The sequence below is a fragment of the Gasterosteus aculeatus genome, chromosome 3, assembly GCF_964276395.1.
Source record: "Gasterosteus aculeatus chromosome 3, fGasAcu3.hap1.1, whole genome shotgun sequence".
In the NCBI taxonomy this organism is placed as follows: Eukaryota; Metazoa; Chordata; class Actinopteri; order Perciformes; family Gasterosteidae; genus Gasterosteus; species Gasterosteus aculeatus.
The window spans coordinates 10700510-10721455 of NC_135690.1; the positions used below are offsets into that span (position 1 = coordinate 10700510).

The window sequence follows — 20946 nt, forward strand, 5'->3', positions numbered from 1 at the left end:
ACAATGCGTGTGAAGAGGCTGGTGTTCCTCAGCCTTAGTGGCAATAAGGAAATGGAAATGAAGAAGGCCTTCTGCGGCCCACAGGAAAGTACAAGGTGTTGCAACAGTGCAGCGCCTTGGGCTTCTTTAAATACAGAAGAGCAAAATACTAAGAGCTCAGTAGTATGAGAAAATTCACGAAACATGGGAGAAACAGGCCAGCACATGTTTTTTTTTGGAGCTTAATAGAATGAACATAAATGTGTGATGGTCACTGTCTCTAATTAATTTAGAATGAATACTCTGAATTGGTTGTTGATTGTATTTGTTATGGAAAACATCTGTTTCTAGTATGGAAAATATGTCCCTCAGTTTCCTCTGAAAAGTACTCTGGTGATGATAATACACTAGCATAGTGTAAAAAACACTTCAATGTAAGATGTGAGGTTGTATTCATATATGTCGGGGGGGTCAGTACACAGGCTAAATAAAAGAATGCAGGTTTTTAATGGGGTTGTGGTTTATTTTCCGAGCGGGAAATCCTTGTTTAGGCACTCGGATGCACACCAATGTGAAGGAGTTGCTTCGTGTCTAATCATGATGACTACGTGCTGCATCCTAAAAGAGTTCTAGTCATACAATGAAACCTCATGACTCCTGCGTGGATGGTTAACTGGGATTAGGAAACGGCAAGCCATTAAAAACCTGCTGTTTAAATTCCATTTATGATTAATAGAGTCAGTGTTCTGCCTCAAAACTGGCTGTAGAACGAATTCAGGTTGCCTTGATTACTGAAGTTGGATGAAACATAGAGGTCACGTATGCCACAGGGACCAATGAGTTAATAGTGTGAGACTTTGAAAGACGAAGCCTGAAGAATGTTTCCTATGAGTAACTCCTTTCTGTCGGTCTCTTCATCCTCTTGATTTCATGGGGTTTCACATGAGCATGACATTTCCCAGAAAAGTCATAAGGAAAAGTGCAAAGTCATGCTGTGTAGTGGGAGGTTGGTTAAGACTGGAGCCCCCGAGCGCCGTGTAGTCTCGTTCTGACGGGGTTATCGCGAGAAGTGAGCCCTCGTATATATTCTTCATTCGAGGCTGCCGGTTCTCGTTCTCTCTTGTGTCTCCTCATCTGGCGTGAAAAGAACTGAGGTATGTTTGTTTTTTTATACCATGCATTTAAATATTTGTATTACTCTCTTTTCCTTTGTTTGTTTTTCACGCGGTTTATTTGTTGCTTTCTTCACACCGTTTATGAAGGTTTTGTGGTTTCGCAGCGTTTGCTGGATTTTAGTTCAACAAGTGGGTTTTCACAACGTTATTTCCTTGTTCACCCGCATAAAGCGGAAACGGGTTTTATAATTCGTGGTTTTGAGGGTTAACTTGACGTTACTGAAATCCGATAATTTGTTTGTTTTTTGCTACCTGGAAGACCAAAAATGACTATAAATTACAGTTAAATCTCAGGAGAAATGTTGCAGTGATTCAGTTAATGACAACCAACACGCGCCTGGTCTTTAGCCATTTAGTATTTTACCTGCTCTTTAGCTGACTAATTTACTGGTAATATGTATCAAGAAAAAAACATTGTTGATATCCATATGAGGAAACACCTGTTCATTTAAAAAAAAAAAAGAAGAGAGAAGTGGAATTGAGTCCACTTGTGCCAGTTTGTGCATTTTAATCCGGAGTTTAAGCAACAATTTTTAGTTAAAAAAAATCTCTTCTGGTTAAATGAAAGCTATTGTAGGAAATATTTTACATTTCCTTGTTCTATAGGCAATGATGGCTTCGCTCTGAAGATATGATGCCTGACAAATAATTAATTAACCAACCACGAACAATGAATTTATTGATCAGAGTTGTAAGCAATTTGAGGCAACAGCTTCTGAATTACTTAATCTATCCAGGTAACAATCATCAGATAAGTTGTTTTAAGTAAATCATGATTGACAAGTGTAAATGTCAGTGGAGATTTCCATCTTCTGTTCTTCAGCTAAACTGAAGATGGCTGCAGGCAAAGCACAGATCGGAAAGCCGGCTCCGGACTTCACAGCGAAGGCGGTGATGCCAGACGGGCAGTTCAGCGACCTGAAGCTTTCCAGCTACAGAGGTACGCCGCCACCGTGGCCCCGCTTTGATGACTCGCTCAATGACATCGATTTGCTGTGTTATCCCACAAATCATTGAATAGACATCCAATTACACTTCTGAAAACTAGAATAAAATAGCCTGTAATTCCCAAACGCAACAGATGCATCGTTTTTATTTTTTATTTTGCTGCAGGGAAATATGTCGTCTTTTTCTTCTATCCACTGGACTTCACCTTCGTTTGTCCTACCGAGATCATCGCTTTCAGTGACGCTGCAGACGACTTCAAGAAGATCGGCTGTGAGGTCATCGCCGCCTCTGTGGACTCTCACTTCTCCCACTTTGCATGGTAGTTTCAAGATATACCCTTTACGCGTCCATCGCGTGGATTCATCTCTTGCAAACGTCTCACGTTGTTCCCTTTTTTTTATTTTGATGAACGCTCTCAAAGGGTCAACATGCCTCGAAAGCAGGGCGGTCTGGGTACCATGAAGATTCCCATGGTTTCAGACACGCGGCGCACCATCTCCACAGATTATGGTGTCCTGAAGGAGGATGAAGGCATTGCCTACAGGTTGGTTTAACAATGGTGGAGTTTCTTTCTGCTTTGATAAAGGTTAGAAAACGTCTTCCATTTGCTGCTGCAGTGAGATTCTACGTTCTTTTTCTTTTGACATCATTAAATGCACCAACCTGAAGTTTTAGGCAGCGACTTGCAGAACTTAAACTTTCCTGCGTCCACGAACCGCTCTTTCGCTCTACTTCAGAGGTCTGTTCATCATTGACGACAAGGGCATCCTGAGGCAGATCACCATCAATGACCTCCCGGTTGGACGCTCCGTTGAGGAGACCCTTCGTCTGGTCCAAGCCTTTCAGTTCACTGACAAACACGGAGAAGGTAAGTTTCTGCTGTAACACTCTGCAGACCTCAAGGGACACTCATGCATATATATATAACATTACTCTATATGTGCGTCATATTGGTAGAAGGCTCATTAGAGGCGTCTTTTCTTTTCAGTCTGCCCAGCTGGCTGGAAACCAGGAAGTGACACCATCAAACCCGACGTCCAGAAGAGCAAAGACTTCTTCTCCAAGCAGTAACAGGCCCAGGGTGTGCCACCTGCTATAGGACATTATATTTAAAGGAAGAAGGCCTGTGGAGGAGTAGTTAGGAGCTGGTGTTTTGTCTACATGCTGTGTGTGTTCAGTCATCTGTAGTGTGAATAGTGCAATTATGGCCAAAGCATATAGTTGTGTAATTATGTTGTGGTAATGTGTGCTATCTTCACCGTCAGGCTGAGCTGGATGTCTGTTTGCATAGTATGAGACTGACGTTATGTTTATGTGGAAATGATTTCCATGTTTAACGTTTCAACACTTGAGGAAAGTTCAAAATAAACAAGCTTTCCCGAACCAGGCGATTAGTTGTTTGTTAAATGCTCCTGCACACTTTGCCACACAGGTGCACTTGGTCTCTTTTTGAAGACATTTAGTGAGCTCCACCCTCACCTCCACCTGAACGTCTTATCAGCTACTGTATCAGCCTTCCTTCTTGTTTCTACAACTTCCCAGCAGAAGCGTTTGCTGACTGGGTCGACAATGACTCATCATAAATCATGGCTGTGTTCCCTTCGTGGCCGTGGACTGTTTATAGTTACACCCTTAAGGGGTTATCGTTATTACGCTATTTATTGCACCTGTGTTTTTTGCTTCTAAAGAACTGATAAGGAAGGGCACCTCTGGTTTGGCATGCCATTAAATAAACTCTTAATTGAGTATTTGAATTTGTAGTAGGATTAAGTTTTACATGGAAAGGTAATATTCATATTTCATATATTCCACCCTGACGCTCACTTCATATAAATGTTTAGTATTCACAAATGTACTTCCGGTCATCTACTTTCGGCGGGAAAGACTGACTAACGCTAAATTAACGTTAAGCTACTTCCATACATCCTGGCTATTATTATACCGTTTGAGAAACTATAACCCAAACTTTAATTTACGTGTAAACTGTTAATACTTAAGAGATTCTTCAAGAGAGCAGATATTACTATAGTTATTTGAGGAAAGGTGCTGTTGCGAACGGTGTAGTTTTAGCATTTTCCCCATTAGCTTGTTGTCGGTGTAGCCTAATATAAAGTTGATTAGCTAATTAACGCTAATCGTTAGCATCGGAGAGCCCTCCGCCCCCGAAGAGGAGAACATGGCGGCTGGGAAGATGTGCCCCAAGAAGAGCAAGGAGGAAACTGCCGAGGTTTGACTACACCACGTACCAGCAAACGATAAGCTGTTTATGGTTTTATTTAATCGATCTCTGCGTTTATAAGTCCACGTTTCTCATGATTTCCGAGTCGGCTCTGGAGGACACTCGGCGTGGACAACTGCGCCATCGTGTGGTCTTCAACTTAACAAGTCAGATTTAGTCCAGATGTGTTCTCCTGTTTCTTAACGTCTTTGTTGATCTGTTCATTTTTATAAGTGGGCCGGCTTGTTCCTCAAGGACTTGAAAACACAGCAAGAGTCGCTTGTCTTTGTTAAGAGGATGATGGCCGTGGCGGTCTCCTCCATCACCTACCTCAGGGGGATTTTCCCGGAGGACGCCTACAGATCCAGATATCTGGAAGGTGAACACAAATGACCATAAATGTCCTCAAGAGGAATAAAGAAATATTCATGCATACAATTAAAAACAATAATGCACCATTAGAACTTGTTTCACGAAGTTAATTTGTTAACTGGGATTTTCGATATGTTTTTTTAGCTCTATTGTAATCTGGGGAAATAACATTTTAGACGTCCAGCACATGCGGAAAGTAGTAGAATTGTATTTTAAATGCAGAGCTTTACAGGGTCATGGAGGGTGTTGTTGCTTAATATCCAAGAGAAATACATCTATGCTGTGTTTTTCTTACTTTTGTTATTTGGGTTTTCCCCAGATTTGTGCATCAAAGTTTTGCGTGACGACTGTAACACTCCAGGATCCAGCAAGGTTGTTAAATGGTGATTATGCTGCTGAAACACTTCCAGAATATACAGTAGTAATTTGCTCTGCTGGCCAGAGCGGCCAACTGAACACTCGGAGTAGATAATCAGCACTAAGTGGCTGAAGGTAATTTTCTTTCCTAATGGATGTCTTCGTCTTGTTCAATCTTCAATGTTCCAGGATGATGGGCTGCTTTGATGCGTTAGAGAAGCAATATGTAAGTGCTTCCGTCAATAATTAGAATTTGTAATGTTTTGCCTGGTCTGACTTTTTATTCCATAATGCTACTTTTCCATCCTTCTTCAATGTTGTCCTTTTAACAGCTCCAGATTGTATTCATTGGGGTAAGCAGATCAAGTTGGTACACGTATGGTTAACACATTGATTACATGAAACGGATCACATTTATTACATTGATCATTGCATTTGAAATCCAGGTGTACACCAATCCAGATGAACCAAACGTAAGTTACCCCTGAAAATACAGTAAGATTATGAACAATTTGGAATAGAAACGTACTATTTTGTAAAATTGTAATTCCAATGTGGAGTCTAATAATGTAAATAAACATTTCTGCCTTTGCAGTGCATTATTGAGTCATACCAGTTCAAATTCAAATACACTGAGAAGGGACCAGAGATGAACGTGCTGAGGTTTGTATAGGCCTTCTGTTTGCTTAGATGAATTGGATCCACCCATCCATATGTGATGATGATACGACCTCTGAAATCACAGAAACAACGATGTGGGGGTGCAGGTGACATTGGAGGACACCAAGAGAGCCTCAGTGCTGCTCATCAGGAAGCTCTTCCTGCTTATGCAGAACCTGGATGTCCTCCCAAACAACGTATACCTCAGCATGAAGCTCTACTATTATGACGACAGTAAGTATTAATGTCTCTGCATGCGGTACTAAATGAAGGGTAATTTCTTGGGTAGCACACTGTAAACATCTCCTGCTCTTTCAAAGTCACTCCAGATGACTACCAACCCCCAGGCTTCAAGGAGGGTGAATGTGATAGCCTCTGGTTCGAAGGCATGGCAGTGCACTTCAAGGTGGGCGAAGTGCAGACACCATTTCACGCGTTGAGAGTGCGCGTGTCAGCAGAACAAGGCCGTCTGGAGAAGCTTCAAGAAGGGGACCACCTGAGGGAGAGCAAGCACGTTGCTCAGAGCAATCCTCCAGAGACGGGAATGATGATGGTGGGTGCAGAAGGGGGTTATTAAAATGCTGGATCTCAGATTTAGTTTTGCTGTACTGTAAGCAAGCACAAAATTCCCTTTCAAAATTGGCTCGAAAGTCTCATTCCTGATAAATCTTGTTAGTTATCCCATGTAAGAGCGTTGTTTTTTAGCTGGTGCAGTTCTATATAAGTTTATCATAATTGTCTGGCTGTAGGATTCTTGTACGAAGACATACAACGAAGACGATCTACCTTCTGAAGATGGTAAGTCTGCGCTGCTATTGTTACAAAACTGATGTGCAAAATATATCAAAATGGTGACACTTGTAAACTTTCTTCTTAACAGAGTCTGCACAGTTCAAGAAACCTAAAAGACCCATGGCAAAGGTATAGTTGTACTAGAGGAATTATTATACAGTGGAGACTTCCTATATGCATCACGTCTGTTAAATTGTCATAATCTTTCAAATATAGTGCACAATAAGTCTTTTTTTATCATCCAGTTGATCATTTTAAACATAGACAAAATAGACCGATTTTTTTGAATTTAGTTGACTTTCAAAATAAAGTACAGCTGTTTAAAACACTTTTTTCAGAGAAATGGAGTTGCTAAAAAACTGTCAAGGAAGAGAAGAAGAATTTAGCCACAACAATACACAAAGCAAAAACGGACAGCAATGTGAACACAAACTTTTTCTGTTGAAATGTTAAACACAGCTTTGTTATGTCACAATTTATTTGACATGAAAATGTGTCCGAACTGGTTTCTTACATAATTATATTTACCCACCAGGCAGAATGTTACTGTCTAATTCTAACAGTGTACAAAAAGCATAAATTAACTGTACAATCTAGATTAGGTCAATCAATACAACATTCAAGGTGCCTATTTCTTTTGTATGTGTATAAAATACATTGATGAAGAAATAAAGCTTGACTTGTAAACCCCCTTTTTCGTTAATTCGCACATGGCCAACACAATATATCAAGCAAGAAACATACAGTGCAAATAACAGCAGGTGACTCGTCTAATGTCTAGGAGCTGAAATGGATCAAAGTTCAGCAAATAAAGATAAACGTAATTGAATTGTATCCCTTTAACACAGTGTACGTAAATTCAAATGTGTTTAAAGACTTCTGATATTCTACACAGCGAGTTGCTTCAGACTTCATTGTTTAACATTTAGGAAACGGACCATATTTTCAGTACAGGCTCGTCACTCATCACCTTTGATGTTCTTTCCCTGAGGTGGTGTTCCTCTGTTTTAGTCTCTGGGTCACATTACATGTCATCTAGGTCACCGCCGCAGCTGCATCCTCCTGTGTGTGCGCCTCCTAAAAGAGGCTGTCCACGTCTCCCATCTCCACAAACACCGTCTTGAGCTGGGAGTAATATTCCACCGTCACCTGGCCGTTCTCGCGGCCAATGCCTGGTGAAAGTAGAGATCACAAAAGGAAAGAAAGGAGGTGCTCGGATTACCTGCCGTTGTGTTTTAATGATAATACCGTATCATAATATATTATTAAAATGATGAACAAACAGGCAAAATGGCATCTGGCTCCTGATCTGTACCTGACATTTTGAAGCCTCCAAAGGGCACCTCCACCGGAGTGATGTTGTAGTTGTTGATGAAACAGGAACCAGCTTTGAGGTGTTCCACCACACGATGAGCTCGCTTCACATCCCTAAGGAGGTTGTGTGTTCATTTGAATAAACTGTACACATATTGATCAATCAATTATTCTACTTTACTGGATTGGTTGGATTGCTTTAATTTGAGCTTTTTCAAGTTCAAAGACAACGCTCCAAATCTTGTGTGTGTGTGTGAGGTCGCCCTGGACGTCTCGCCCCAAACCCACCTGGTGAAAACTCCCGCAGCCAGACCCATGGTGGTGTCATTGGCTCTGCGCAGCACCTCCTCTTCGGTTTCAAAGGACAACACAGACATGACAGGCCCGAAGATCTCCTCCTTCACACAGGTCATCGTATCCGTGCAGCCACCTGAGCGAAGAGGAGCAGGAAAGGACAAACACTTGACCTTAATGTCGCCTCTCTAAACTGCAGTCGGGCAGAGAGGAATCCCCTTCCACTCTTAACTGTGTGAGATGTGGCCGCCAGAATTAGAAAAGGAGAGGAATAGGATTCATAGAGGGGTTTATGGAAGTCTCACCCAGTACACATGGAGTCATGTAGTATCCACCTCTGAGTTTGGGATCTGATGGAACGAAAGCTTCCCCACCGCACAACACTGTAGCTCCCTAGAAACAGAACGATTAACAAAGGTCAAGTTAAAATTGCCGCACAAGAGCCTGTTGAAGGCCAAAGAAGATGTCGGCACTAGTCTTACCTCCTTCTTTGCCTGGTCAACAAAGGACAGGACTTTTTCCAGGTGTGGGTGGTTGACCAGTGCTCCCATTCGTGTGCTCTCCAACAGCGGGTCTCCTATCTCTATCGCCCGTGTCCTCCTCACCACCTCCTCCACAAACTCTGGCAGAATATCCTTCTGAACGAACACCCGTGTACCATTGCTGCAGACCTGTGTTACATTTGATAAAGTATAAAATAATTCCATTTGTAGATTGGTCCCGTGTTGAGTCAGCCTCTAAAAAGTCAAACCACAACATCTACCTGGCCCTGGGACAGGAAGTTGGCCATAAGAGCTCCGCTCACGGCGTTCTGCAGATCGCTGTCCTGAAAGATGATCAGCGGAGACTTGCCACCGAGCTCCAGAGTCACAGGTTTCACCCCCTCGGAGGCCATCTCCATAACCTGTGGGTCAAAGTCACATGGATTCTAGCATCGAAAAATATAACTTCACATTTTTAATTCTAGCGAGTAAAAAGCCCCGACCTTCTTGCCCGTGGGCACACTGCCGGTGAAGGACACCTTAGCGACGTCTGGGTGGCGGCAGAGCAAGCTGCCGGTCTCCTGGCCGCCCTGCACCACGTTGAGCAGCCCCTCTGGGGCTCCGGCCTCGCCGTAGATCTCCGCCAGCATGACCGCCGTCACGGGCGTCACTGGGGACGGCTTGAACACCATGGAGTTCCCTGTATCCGATGAGTAACACTCATTGTTTGACTCGTGCGGTTTAAAAGATCCGACCCATGTCACGGGTCAATGACACACATCAGCTGGGGTTCAGGGACAATAAGTTTGCTGAGCATTTTGGCTGCTATTGGACGATGAGTGGGTGAGTTGTAGCAGTTGTATGTATGTCCAATAAGCCAACCCCAAAATGCTTTGGAAACCAGTTCAAGAAAGAAAAGAAAAAAAGAAAGAAAAACATATAAAACATATTGACTTGTCGAATATGCTGTGTACTAAATTTGGGAAAGATTCAAATTTGTTGGAGATATTTGTGTGGACAGTCTTTTAAGACTGAAATGGAGAAACCCTTGAAAACGTTCCCTACGTTAAAGCCTTACTTTTGAAGAGCTATATGAATGCTTAATACATTTTGACATTGTGATGTTAGATATTTTGTTTGATTTCAACTCTAACCTGAAACCACTTGTGTGCACTAAAAGCTAATGATCCCCGTACCACAGGCCAGAGCCGGGGCGGATTTCCAGGCAGCTATCTGGAAAGGATAATTCCAAGCGCCGATGCCCACACACACTCCCAAAGGCTCCCTGCGGGTGTAGGCAAAGGATCCCCCCGGCAACTGGACATGCTGGCCTGGACACAAAGAAGGCAGAGCGTAGACAGTGTCACTTTAAATTAATACGTTGCATGGAGCAATGCAGACCATCTTAAGATTAGCAAAATGCACAATCATCATCAACATCCCACTAAACATTGTAATTAATATGATTGCAGAATATATGGTTGGTGAAACTGAAACCTGTCATGCCCGTATCAGTGCTTTGTTTTTGCCTCCTGCTTCACGGCTTCTGGACAGGTGGGAAATGATACAGCTGATGAGTCAGAGTTGTTCTGCACCAACCTGCTAGAGTGCTAGCGAGCGCTGCATAGTACTCGATACACAGTCTGCCAGAGTCCACATCCAGACGGGCTTCTGTGATGGACTTCCCGTTGTTGACCACCTCCATTTCCGCTATCTCCTCTCGCCTCCTCTGAACATGAAAGTAAGTGTAATACATTTGGTTTGATCTCCGATGCTACACTGCAAATAGAAAGCACCCCCCCCTTAAATACACTTAATTAAAGTAGGGTATTGTTCCTAATAGCATGAAAGGGGCTCCACCAGATTACAGACACACACACACACACACAAAACACCTCAATGATACGGGCAGCTTCTATCATGATCCTCGCCCTCTCCATCCCAGACATTTTGCTCCAGTGGGCAAACGCCGACGTGGCGGCAGACACAGCCTGATCTACCTCTGCAGCACCACACGGGTCCAGAAGGCACAAGACTCGCCCTGCACAAACATGGGATGGCGACAACACTGAAGTACACGGGTTAAATATAAAAAGAAAAAGTTGCTCAGTTTGGCACGATCATCCCTTTGGTTTTTACTGGTTCGAAGTTGGCCTTTAATAACAGAAGGAGATTAAGTCGAGGCCTTTAAAATGCCAAAAGCAGTACGTCATTTTTCCAATGACGGGGTGAGTGATTAAATAAGACGCATCATTCTGTCCAAAGAGTGGGATGCACATAGGTTGTGTGCCAGCTCATGCGCAATAAAACTAGAAACCGCAAGAAAACCTCACAAATTATAAGCACTATTTTGACTTTCATGAAGTCACAGTACTGTTGAAAATGTCTCTCGGATTGCACGAGCAAAGGCTTTCCCTTGCACATCTGCTGATCTCAAGCTGACTGGCACCTGATTCAGCTTCTTACAACTTCAACCAGCCCAGAGAACGGTGCCTCGGCCATTAAGATCAATAAAAAGAAATCTGCAGTGTACCACAACAGCTATAATAGCTAGAGAGTGGCCCTAAAAGCCCACTGGAGCTGGTCCGGGGCCATCGGTGGTTGCACAAGAAAGGGGCCTTGTGGGGACAGGGATATATGGACATGCATGTTTGTTTGCACAGTTTCTTTGCACGAGTAAAAGCCATATCTGCAAAATGTGTGAGGCAGAAAAGTCAAGCAGACATAACACAACACATTGTATTGTGCTCATAAGCCAGAATATCACCAGACAGACCTTTCCCCAAAGTGCTGGTCAAAGTCCAGTTAGGAAACACACGCACGCGATAATGCATGTGCCTTACCTGTTGCGGGTTCGTAAACGTTTTCCTTGTTACATTTACGTGAGCTCGTCTGTCTCTTCCCAGCCCAGAAGTTCAGCGGGACCCTGATGTCCGCGGAGCCCGAGGAGAGGCATCGTATCGCGGCCGCTGGAGGAGTCGCAGCGGGCCGCCGCAGCAGGGACCCACGGAGCCTCTGGAGCATGACGTTCCTCCAAATGACTCGTTTCTCCCGAGGTTTAGCTGGTCGCTAGCGTAGAAACACACATTTCTGCTGTTAGACGTTATGCCAAGCCGTCCGTTCATTTGGACAAAACCAGCAACATTAACGTTAAAAAACGTCGAAGAAGAATTTCCCCACAACGATTTAGAGTCAGCTGACGCAACAACAAGTGTGTGCAACTGTAAACAAGCGCACCTCCTTTCCCCGGCCATGTCATTTGTCGGGTGTAACCATTGCTTTTAACTCTATAACAACTTACTTTTAGGCTTCTTCACAATTGTTGCGTATTTTAAGATGATAGATCTAACGTAAAAAAAACCTGTTCACCACTACAGGAGGTGGGCCAAGTAATGTATCACGGGTGACGTCATCGCGTAACGGACGATTTCTTATCCTCACTGTCCATCACGAAAATCTACAAATTACTAATTTATTCAAATAAGACCGTCAAATGTGTCGGAGTTGACCTATACTGAAAAAATACGTCTACGTAAATTAAAAAATGGAATAAAAACGAGTGGCTGAAAGGAGCGTCGGCGCGGTGGGCGGAGCTCCGCCTCCTTTATCCTCCAGCGCGGCAGCTGTGACGACACACTGCAAGCATGGCCGGGGACAGCGAAACGCACCTAAGGGACCGCGGCGACAACACCGACGTTGTCCGACAACCTTTCCTCATCGGTGTCTCCGGAGGCACCGCTAGCGGCAAGGTTGGCACTCCGGCTAGCACTTTTGGCGGTTCTCGCGAATGGTCCCGTTTTATTTTATTTTATTTAAAAAATGTTCAACAAAATCATGTCGAAGGTCTTTCTCGTCAGCGGTTTGCCGGTTGACCGCGTGGCTTCAGGGACCCCCCCCCCCTCACTCCTCCCCCCCACCCCCCCACGCCACGGTCCCAACGTTAGGTTTTGAGTCGGTGTTCTCATCTTTCTCTTTAACCATCCGGCTCTTTGTCAGCACCGAGCTTTACTTGGTCCCGATTTAAAACCGCCTGTCGTGAACGTCAATCCATTACACGTCTTTCCAGTTTATTCTTTGGTCCACCCCGGATGATTACGGGGAAAACGGTTGCTTTAATTAACAGACGACAATTACGCGAAGAACAATGGCATTCGCTTGGCTTATTTCTTTCAAGCTAGCTGCCCGGCTAAATTCCATCACGTCCGAGATGTGCCGATGTGCTAACGGCAGCTAGACAAGTCTCCTTTGATCAAACCTGCATCACGTACTCGTAATAAAAGATGATTATCCGTCTGGGCAGCAGTGGACGTGTGTTTGACTGACGGGGGAATGACCGCTAACACAAGTTTAAAGGGCGTTTAGTTAACTTGGCCTATTTGTTCCAAGTAATGTTCGGAACCGACGTGGGCACCGGTGGGAAATGACGACTTCCTTTTGTTCCGCACACGTAACGGCATGGACGTAAAGTGTTTACCGGGTGTACGCTAACGTTAGTAATAAGCATGTGACGTATAACATTTATTTTAAGCTTTGTAAACGTTAGCCCAGGATGCTCTGACACCCACATCCCGCTGCGACCTCGGATGTCGTTTCTATGACGTCATTTGTCTTTGTTATGAAGCGGCGTGCTTATTGTGAGCCCTTCCACTGGTCTTGTAGACCACATCGAAGGACAGGATGCGAATACATACGTTTTTTTTTGGATCTGCCTACAGTAATTGAGCCGTGCTGTAAAAAATAAATCTCCAAATATCACTCTAAATGGTTTCGGGCACGTTGTTTGGCTCACAGGATTAGATCCGAGGGGGAAAGGGGAAACACTCTTCCGTTCTCCTTGTTTGCCCCCTCCCCTCCCAACTTTATCCGGGGTGGTCCGTATTGTTGAAGTCGGACAACACCCGTCCTAAATCGCAAGGGATTGGAAGATGCATCTTGGCACTGCGGTCTGACTGCAGCAAAAGCACCGCTGAGGTTCAAACGATAGACCGGCAGTTCTTTTAATACAGAAAAGCCTCCATTCGTTCCATCAGTAACGGAAAACCAAAGTTCTAAGCATCAATTAACCCAACAATCCCTGTTTGACACAACGCCTGTGTGGTCCAATTTCATTGTAACGCACTTTAATATACACAAAGGCAACAGAGCCTGTGGTCGCTGCAGAACGCCCAGTCAGCTGTGGGTGTGAGATTCGTTTGGTTGAAGGTCAGTGGGGACAAACGTGGTGGGCCGCTTGGCGTTTCACCTGTTAGTCGACCTCGCTCTAAGTGGGGAAATTCCCCATGCACCCCATTTCTAGTTAAATGTGACCGTGGGCGGCACTAATTGAACTGAATTTAAACTCGTGCTTTCAGTCATATTTGCGTAAGTGTTGCAGATTAAGTTTTTCTGACCTCATGCATGTAGACTGCCAGAGCTGTTACCTCAGCTCTTTCCGTCTAGTGGCATACCCTTTTTCATGTTTCTTTATTTCTGTCTCCTCAGTCATCTGTGTGTGAGAAGATCATGGAGCTGCTGGGCCAAAACAAGATCGACCACCACCAGCGGCAGGTGGTGATCCTCAGCCAGGACAGCTTCTACAAGGTGCTAACTGCAGAACAAAAGGCCAAAGCACTGAAGGGCCAGTTCAACTTTGATCACCCAGGTATGCACATTCTGAGTAGATAGTGGCACAGCTATCTACTACTAGCTGTCTACAGAATGCCTTGTATGGGATATGTATCCCCCTGCATGTTTTTAGTAGGCACACGTGTGCCATTCATATCAGATTTATTTGCCCCAGTTAAAGTATATGTTTTTATATGCTATGAAACCTCATTTTGCAAGTGGAGTTTCATTGTAGTTTTTAAATTCTCACCTACCTTGTCCAACACAAATTAATTTGTATAAAAATAGATTAATTAAATGCTGAGGTTTAGGAGGAGGAGTTATTATCACAATAACATGCACGTCTCAACAAGCGATTCACCAAGATGATCGAAAACATTTAAATCAGGCTTGTGTTCAGCAGCACAAATTACTGCCATGTTAATCATGTCCTCCAGTGTGCCTTGGCAGAAGCATAGACTCCATTTTTGGAGTCTGACATTGCACACTGTAGTTCCTGCTTCCTTTCTCGGCTGATTTTAAATCCCCACAGTCAGCAGGCCTTTCACAGAGGCAGCTGCTCCAAGGCTCAGAGGCTGAAACCAACACGTGTTACAGGAAATGGATTCCTGGGTTACCAAACGTGCAGCGTGGGATCACACGTGGGCGCACACTGCGCCGGTTGAATGAGGTCTCTCAAAGATCCAGACTTACGTGTTGGTCCTTCTCTTTTCCTCAGATGCCTTTGACAATGAGCTGATAAAGCAAACACTCAGGCAAATCTTGCAGGGCGAGACAGTCCAGATTCCGGTTTATGACTTTGTCACTCATTCCAGGTGAGCAGATTTCTTTAAAGCTTGCCGTTCGGCACCCCTCATTCTAGCGGAATAGATGAAATGATCGCGTTGAACCAGTTCGGACGAACTAGCTGCTGTAATTGTGTGCACACCACACGTCTGAATGTAAACGCTGACATGGAGGAGGGAATCTGTGTTTCAGGAAAGAGGAGTTTATTACGGTGTACCCGGCTGATGTGGTCCTGTTCGAGGGCATCCTCATGTTCTACTCGCAGGAGATTCGAGATTTGTTCCAGATGAAGCTGTTTGTCGACACGGATCCAGACACGCGACTCTCACGCCGAGGTGTGTAGGGAGGGTTCGGTTAATATAAAGCGTTCAGAGCCTTGCACCTGCTAACCTATCAGTGTTTTTAATGAGTAGGTATTTTTCTTCTTCTTTTTTTTTTTTTTTTTTTAGTTCTTCGAGACATTGGTGAGCGGGGGAGAGAGCTGGAACAAGTTCTGGCTCAATACATCACTTTTGTGAAACCGGCCTTTGAGGAGTTCTGTTTACCAGTAAGTGTTCCTATCGTAGAAGCATCTGTGGTTGTGCATTAGAGTCCAACAGATATACGGCACGGGCGGCGTTGGGGATGTATAATGTTTAGTAACTTTGACTTTACTCTTTTTACTAGACAAAGAAGTATGCAGATGTGATCATTCCACGGGGAGCAGATAACCTTGGTATGGACACTTGTTATACGCTATGCCGACGTTGCGTCTTTGTTGGTCGGGCTGGGAATATTGTTAAAGAAGGATTCAACAGATCTGTCGGTTTACGGACTCAAAGTCTAGAAGTTTAAGAACTACAACTTTTAAAATGAGAAGAATCTGGGGAGGTGAAGTTGCCATGATGTGAGCTTATTGGCGACTGAGCAGATTGATTGTTACATTTTAGTTGCTATTTGCAATAAATCCTCAAGCTGTCTGACTGAACTTTTGACCTGAGTGCTGCATTGTGGGTAATGAAAGCACCACATATTGCAAAGTGTGCGTGGAATAGAAAAACGTTGTCCTTGGTTCTGCTGCATTGATTTTTCTATCCATCCCTGGACAATGTTCTAGGAGTGCATTGGAGAATCGGTGGGGCACTCTGTGTAAACATCTGTGTTCCTCCTTTTTTCTGCAGTGGCCATCAACTTGATAGTGCAGCACATCCAAGACATTCTGAACGGCGGACCAAGCAAGCGTCACAACGGCTGCACGAACGGCCACAGCACCCCACGTCAGCGGCGGACCTCTGAGTCCAGCAGCCGGCCTCATTGACCTCGCCACACCTCTCTTCACAGGCCGGAGAGCGGTGCGGAGAGGTTACGTTGTAAATAATGCCGCTTGGCATTCACGTATTTAAGAGAGGGGGGGGGGGTGATGCAAAAATAATTGAAATGCCTTTTATTGTAACTACTCTATTGGGTACTTCGCTAGTTATTAAACTTGAGATTTAGGATTTTTTTTTCCCCCCCAGTTTAAAAAAAAAGGTCTTATTCTTATGATGAGACCGTGGGTTTAAAATTGACCCCATGCGTTTTCCTCCCAAATTGCATTTTGTGTTTATGTATCCCCTGCTGCTCCATGGTAGATCATGCTGCTTATGAATAAAAGAGGGGAGCCTTTTTTCTTTATTGCAATATCTGATAAAACTTGAACCCTCTGATGACCGGGGAGCCTCACCCAAGTTTGCTTGGGTCCTAAAGGAGAGGATGCGAAATACAACACAAGTTAAAAGAAACTTAGATTGCACTCCTATCTTTGTACTGACAATCTTTGGAGTGATACCAACCCTAATTTTATTTATTTTTTGGGAATATTTGAGTTTTTTTGTTTTGTTATTGTTCGTTGGGGATTTAAAAGTTATGTTTTGTACAAAAGTCCACCTCAATAACTGTATAGTGTCTGCTGCTGCGTGACACGCTACACGATTCTTCAGTACTGATTGTCACGTGCAGAATGATGAGACGACCACATCAATGAAGCCAAAGGCTGTGAGGTTCAGCTGACCAGTGTGCTTACACTTGGGGATAAATACAAAGCTGGTGACTGTCCCAATTAAAACCGATTTATACAGGCAGTCTTTTAAGTTATTAAGCAATGCTTATTCTAATTTGGATATTTGTTTTACTTAAATATTCCTTTTTTTTTTTTTTAAAGGTCAGACTCGCATTCCTGAGAGAAATTGTCCTGTTAAACAACAGAAAGATATGAAACGTATACTCAGGCTGGACAACCGATTCGGTGACAAATGCCAGAAAAAGTTGTAATGAAGGTGTTAAATGCCTTAGCAATATTAGTGATCCCAGGTGTGGCCATTAACCGCCAAGACCCACCACAATGCCTCTGCAAAGGTGCCTCAGGTTAACCTGTACAGTAAGTATCCACACTACGAGCCAGTTTCCATTGTTTGAAGTTTAACGGCATAATGAACTATCGAATCAATTTTGTATTCCACTTGCTGTATTTATTGTGTAGTGAGAAATTGAATGACTGATTTCTACGAGGAGATTTGTACTGTGGGCTGTGGAATGATTTATAACGCTGTTGCAATTGCTTAATGGTGAGTAAACTGCTGCAGCCGAGTGTTCTTGTCAAAAGACTGGTTTGTTATTTCTTTAATAAATGCTTTACTGTGACTCATTATTTGAATATATCCGTAGTGGTTTCTCACTGTAAAAAAAATGCACGGGGGCACCGATAGTCATTCAATTTGTGTTATTGTTTTCACAACTGATCCCCTGAAGCGATAACGGCTCTGTTAAACGGCATGAAGACCTACCATGAATGCTTCATAAAAATATCAAGCTACTATTGTGTATATTCTAAGCACGATCTACTTGTTCCCAAAATTCATTCCCATCAACATTATTACCAAAGCAAAGCTGTGCGTCTAGATTTCTACAAAGTTGAATAAAAAGTCGTTTAAGAGTTAGAAGCTATATTTTACGAGGAGTACCTGAAGGCCGCAGGGAACGTCAGCGGCGACGCGTCAAGATGGTGGTACGTGTCCCTGCCGTGTGTTTCCGATGTAAATAGTAATGCACGTTTTGGTAATTCCGAGGAATTATGACTTCTCTTATTCTTTTAGAAATTCGGACTTCAGTTTAAAGCCACTCTGGAAAATGTCACTAATGTCAGACCATCGGGCGACGATTTCCGCTGGTTCCTGAAGGTAGGATGCGTGTCGATGCTAGCATGCTAGCTGTTTAGCCCTGCAGTCATGTGGAGCGCTCATAACTGTTTCATACCCGTTGCCCCATGGAAACGTAATAACTAATTAAGAATAAACTCACTCCCCACGGTTCAGCCGTGCTCACGATGCGTTACAGCCTCTCTCACCTTCCGTCTCATTTACACAAGCAATGCTTTTTTTTCCTTCTCCATAATTTCTCCTCAACTTGAAGCTGAAGTGTGGAAACTGTGGAGAGATCCCAGATAAATGGCAGTATGTAAACCTTGAGGTAAAAAAAAACATTTGTGTCAAGTGCAGTTTGGAACATTTTGCCAACATTGTCAATAACACAGTGTACGACCTTTTTTTAAACGTTTTAATCCGTCCCATAGGAGAGTGTGCCACTGAAAGGAGGAAGAAGCAGCGCCAGCATGGTGCAGAAGTGTAAACTTTGTTCCAGGGAAAATTCTATTGGTACGAGTGTCGCACCATTTCACTCACTTTCTACTTCTAATGAGCTAAAAGACCTGGTGGAAGTATTAACGTGTTAAACCGTTTCTCACAGATATCCTGGGAGACACAATCAAACCGTATAATGTAAGCAAACTTCTCGTATGTCAACATGTAACTTCATCACTCATTCTGCAGTACAACCTTAATGCACACTAGTATTCTGACTTGGACTATGAACAAAAGAGGCTGAATGATTAAAGAAGGCCAAGCCTGTTTCGATATTTATACAGGTTATTGACTGACAATTTGAAAACATTTTTAAAATCGTCCAGCTGTCTCATAAACTATGAACTTTGTTTCTTTTTCTACTACGGTTTTCACCCGTCGCTGCGTTGAAGGCAGAGGACAGCGAAAGCTTCAAGACAATGGTGCAGTTTGAGTGTCGGGGTCTGGAGCCCATTGACTTCCAACCGCAAGTGAGTCTTTGAGCGCATGCGAGTTTTCATTTCGTCACCATCGTTTTAACTGGTAAAGGAAGCCGAGGTTTTACTAATAACATCAACAATGACGTCATCACATCAGGAGCCTGGAAATGAAGCGGGTCAATTCAATTCAGCCGTAAAATGTATTGACATCGAATGTATACCTTTTTTACACTTAGGGCTGCCAAATACAATTGCTATGTTCCATTCAGGGATTCTTAGCGACTCAGTGACTCACCAGTGCATTTACCGTAATTGATGCACCTAATAGGATGAACCGATTCCGTTGATTAGATTCTGCTGTTCTTCCAGCCAAGTCAAGGTATTTGCTGTTGAAAGAAGTAGATACGCTCCTTAATCAGACATACCAAACTCCTCATATGGCACAATATAAAATGACCATGTGACTCCCCTCAAATTGTCTTTAATCCCACCACAGGCCGGCTTCTCTGCACAAGGAGCAGAGTCTGGAACACAGTTTCCTGAAATTAACCTGCAAGAAAAAGTAAGTGTATTGGACGGGGCAGAAGTCAAGGTTTAAAAAGCAGTGTGCTTCATACGCTTAATGTCCTGCATTCTGAGGAAAAAACGATGTACGCGCTGATCGTGAAAGAGCATTTATGTCAAGGAAACACAAAATTCAGGCGACGGGTGACAATTCAAAATATACAAATGTGATAATCTGCAGTACAGCTATCCGGCATTAGGTATTGTTTTCAGATCTTTCCAGTAAATCAAATATTTCCATTCATTATGTCGTTGTGTATCTCTGCTTATTCGACACGTAGGTTTGATTTAGTCTCCCATCTTTCTGTGTCTTTTGTTTACGATCTCTTTTAATTGTTCATATGGCAATGATGTATTTGTTCATTTTACACCCTTTTGATAAATTGCTCAGCTACAATAGTTCATGTGGGTTCCAGACTCACGTACCAAACATTCTGCTTATTTAAAAAAAAGTGTGTGTGTGTGTGTGTGTGTGTGTGTGTGTGTATATATGTATATATATATTATATATATATATATACACACACACACACGTTCTCTCAGAAATCAAGAATAACGTTTTTATTAAAGTAAAATATTTTGAACCTTCCCTAGAGTTGACTCAAATTCATCAATATTTAGAATTGGATATTTTTATATTGATTATATAATATAACAAATATATTTAGAAGATACACTGAAGGACGGTTTGCCTTTTACACCAAAATGTACCACACTAATTATCTTATTACATTTATGAACGTTGATATTTTAAATATATTGTGTGTGTGTATTATTTGGGTACATGTGTATCCTGCTACCTGCCTACCTGAATTCTATACATTTGTTAGACTTGTCTATTTAAAATGGAAGAACTTGTCACTCAGCCTTTGCCGGCTTCCTTTTATACTGCACCGTTGTAAATCATTTTTTTGTATCAAGTGTAATACCAGTAGTTACTTACTTACTTGACTGACCCACATTTTGTAAATTTCAGGACTGGACAGACTACGATGAGGAAGTCAAGGAGTCTGTGGGAATATTTGATGTCACACACCAGTTCATCAAGTGCTGATTGTCGTTATGTGATGAGCTTCAGAGGCGGACGAATAAACACTAGTGGCAAGCGTCCTTGTTTCTCGCCAAAGTCAAGGATGCATCAGATGGTGAGGTGGTGAGGTTAGGAATGATGATAAACTTTTAACGGGTGTGGACTAAAAACCACAAGTTGTTCATACAAGTCATGAATTAATCAATATGTTCGAGGATTTTTTCACTGACTCAATAAAATCGAAAGGAGAACATTTTGACTCGGGTTCTTTCAAAGCACCACACCAACCTGTGAGAGGA

At 43.1% G+C, this 20946-nt stretch overlaps 5 protein-coding genes across 5 annotated transcripts; 4 read left to right on the plus strand and 1 right to left on the minus strand.

The window, feature by feature from the left end:
- The first annotated feature begins 996 nt into the window (after positions 1-996).
- prdx1 (peroxiredoxin 1) lies at positions 997-3485 on the plus strand. The gene is made up of 6 exons (XM_040170491.2): positions 997-1133; positions 1978-2094; positions 2268-2421; positions 2524-2646; positions 2840-2970; positions 3091-3485. The coding sequence occupies exons 2-6, from the start codon at positions 1989-1991 to the stop codon at positions 3171-3173; spliced, it is 597 nt and encodes a 198-aa protein (XP_040026425.1). The 5' UTR covers positions 997-1133; positions 1978-1988; the 3' UTR covers positions 3174-3485.
- A 177-nt stretch (positions 3486-3662) lies between these two features.
- On the plus strand, positions 3663-7188 carry zte38 (zebrafish testis-expressed 38). The gene is made up of 12 exons (XM_040170489.2): positions 3663-4329; positions 4555-4699; positions 5012-5075; positions 5239-5275; positions 5382-5402; positions 5496-5522; positions 5645-5712; positions 5795-5943; positions 6030-6262; positions 6459-6507; positions 6590-6630; positions 6840-7188. The coding sequence occupies exons 1-12, from the start codon at positions 4279-4281 to the stop codon at positions 6885-6887; spliced, it is 933 nt and encodes a 310-aa protein (XP_040026423.2). The 5' UTR covers positions 3663-4278; the 3' UTR covers positions 6888-7188.
- On the minus strand, positions 6962-12203 carry aldh9a1b (aldehyde dehydrogenase 9 family, member A1b). Its single transcript, XM_040170487.2, has 12 exons — positions 11893-12203; positions 11435-11660; positions 10487-10632; positions 10191-10320; positions 9788-9922; positions 9095-9291; positions 8873-9013; positions 8592-8780; positions 8415-8502; positions 8104-8245; positions 7817-7929; positions 6962-7673 (listed from the first exon to the last, which is right to left on the minus strand). Exons 2-12 carry the CDS (start codon positions 11613-11615, stop codon positions 7579-7581), a joined length of 1557 nt encoding a protein of 518 aa, XP_040026421.2. The 5' UTR covers positions 11616-11660; positions 11893-12203; the 3' UTR covers positions 6962-7578.
- On the plus strand, positions 12166-17646 carry uck2b (uridine-cytidine kinase 2b). The gene is made up of 7 exons (XM_040170490.2): positions 12166-12340; positions 14073-14232; positions 14914-15010; positions 15174-15316; positions 15431-15528; positions 15648-15696; positions 16142-17646. The coding sequence occupies exons 1-7, from the start codon at positions 12236-12238 to the stop codon at positions 16276-16278; spliced, it is 789 nt and encodes a 262-aa protein (XP_040026424.1). The 5' UTR covers positions 12166-12235; the 3' UTR covers positions 16279-17646.
- A 229-nt stretch (positions 17647-17875) lies between these two features.
- On the plus strand, positions 17876-20900 carry czib (CXXC motif containing zinc binding protein). The gene is made up of 8 exons (XM_040170493.2): positions 17876-18003; positions 18092-18175; positions 18408-18464; positions 18568-18649; positions 18741-18772; positions 19027-19104; positions 19550-19615; positions 20594-20900. The coding sequence occupies exons 1-8, from the start codon at positions 17998-18000 to the stop codon at positions 20669-20671; spliced, it is 483 nt and encodes a 160-aa protein (XP_040026427.2). The 5' UTR covers positions 17876-17997; the 3' UTR covers positions 20672-20900.
- Positions 20901-20946: the final 46 nt, after the last annotated feature.

Coding starts and splice junctions, on each gene's coding strand:
- uck2b (XM_040170490.2), top strand. CDS start 12,236: ATGGCCGGGGACAGCGAAACGCACCTAAGGGACCGCGGCGACAACACC. Junction 12,341..14,072: donor GAGGCACCGCTAGCGGCAAG/GTTGGCACTCCG, acceptor CTGTCTCCTCAG/TCATCTGTGTGTGAGAAGAT. Junction 15,529..15,647: donor TTGAGGAGTTCTGTTTACCA/GTAAGTGTTCCT, acceptor TCTTTTTACTAG/ACAAAGAAGTATGCAGATGT.
- aldh9a1b (XM_040170487.2), bottom strand. CDS start 11,615: ATGCTCCAGAGGCTCCGTGGGTCCCTGCTGCGGCGGCCCGCTGCGACT. Junction 9,014..9,094: donor GTGTGCCCACGGGCAAGAAG/GTCGGGGCTTTT, acceptor TTTGACCCACAG/GTTATGGAGATGGCCTCCGA. Junction 8,503..8,591: donor TTGACCAGGCAAAGAAGGAG/GTAAGACTAGTG, acceptor TTCTGTTTCTAG/GGAGCTACAGTGTTGTGCGG.
- prdx1 (XM_040170491.2), top strand. CDS start 1,989: ATGGCTGCAGGCAAAGCACAGATCGGAAAGCCGGCTCCGGACTTCACA. Junction 2,095..2,267: donor GAAGCTTTCCAGCTACAGAG/GTACGCCGCCAC, acceptor ATTTTGCTGCAG/GGAAATATGTCGTCTTTTTC. Junction 2,647..2,839: donor GATGAAGGCATTGCCTACAG/GTTGGTTTAACA, acceptor GCTCTACTTCAG/AGGTCTGTTCATCATTGACG.
- zte38 (XM_040170489.2), top strand. CDS start 4,279: ATGGCGGCTGGGAAGATGTGCCCCAAGAAGAGCAAGGAGGAAACTGCC. Junction 5,523..5,644: donor CCAATCCAGATGAACCAAAC/GTAAGTTACCCC, acceptor CTGCCTTTGCAG/TGCATTATTGAGTCATACCA. Junction 6,263..6,458: donor CAGAGACGGGAATGATGATG/GTGGGTGCAGAA, acceptor GTCTGGCTGTAG/GATTCTTGTACGAAGACATA.
- czib (XM_040170493.2), top strand. Junction 18,650..18,740: donor TTCCAGGGAAAATTCTATTG/GTACGAGTGTCG, acceptor CGTTTCTCACAG/ATATCCTGGGAGACACAATC. Junction 19,616..20,593: donor AAATTAACCTGCAAGAAAAA/GTAAGTGTATTG, acceptor TGTAAATTTCAG/GACTGGACAGACTACGATGA.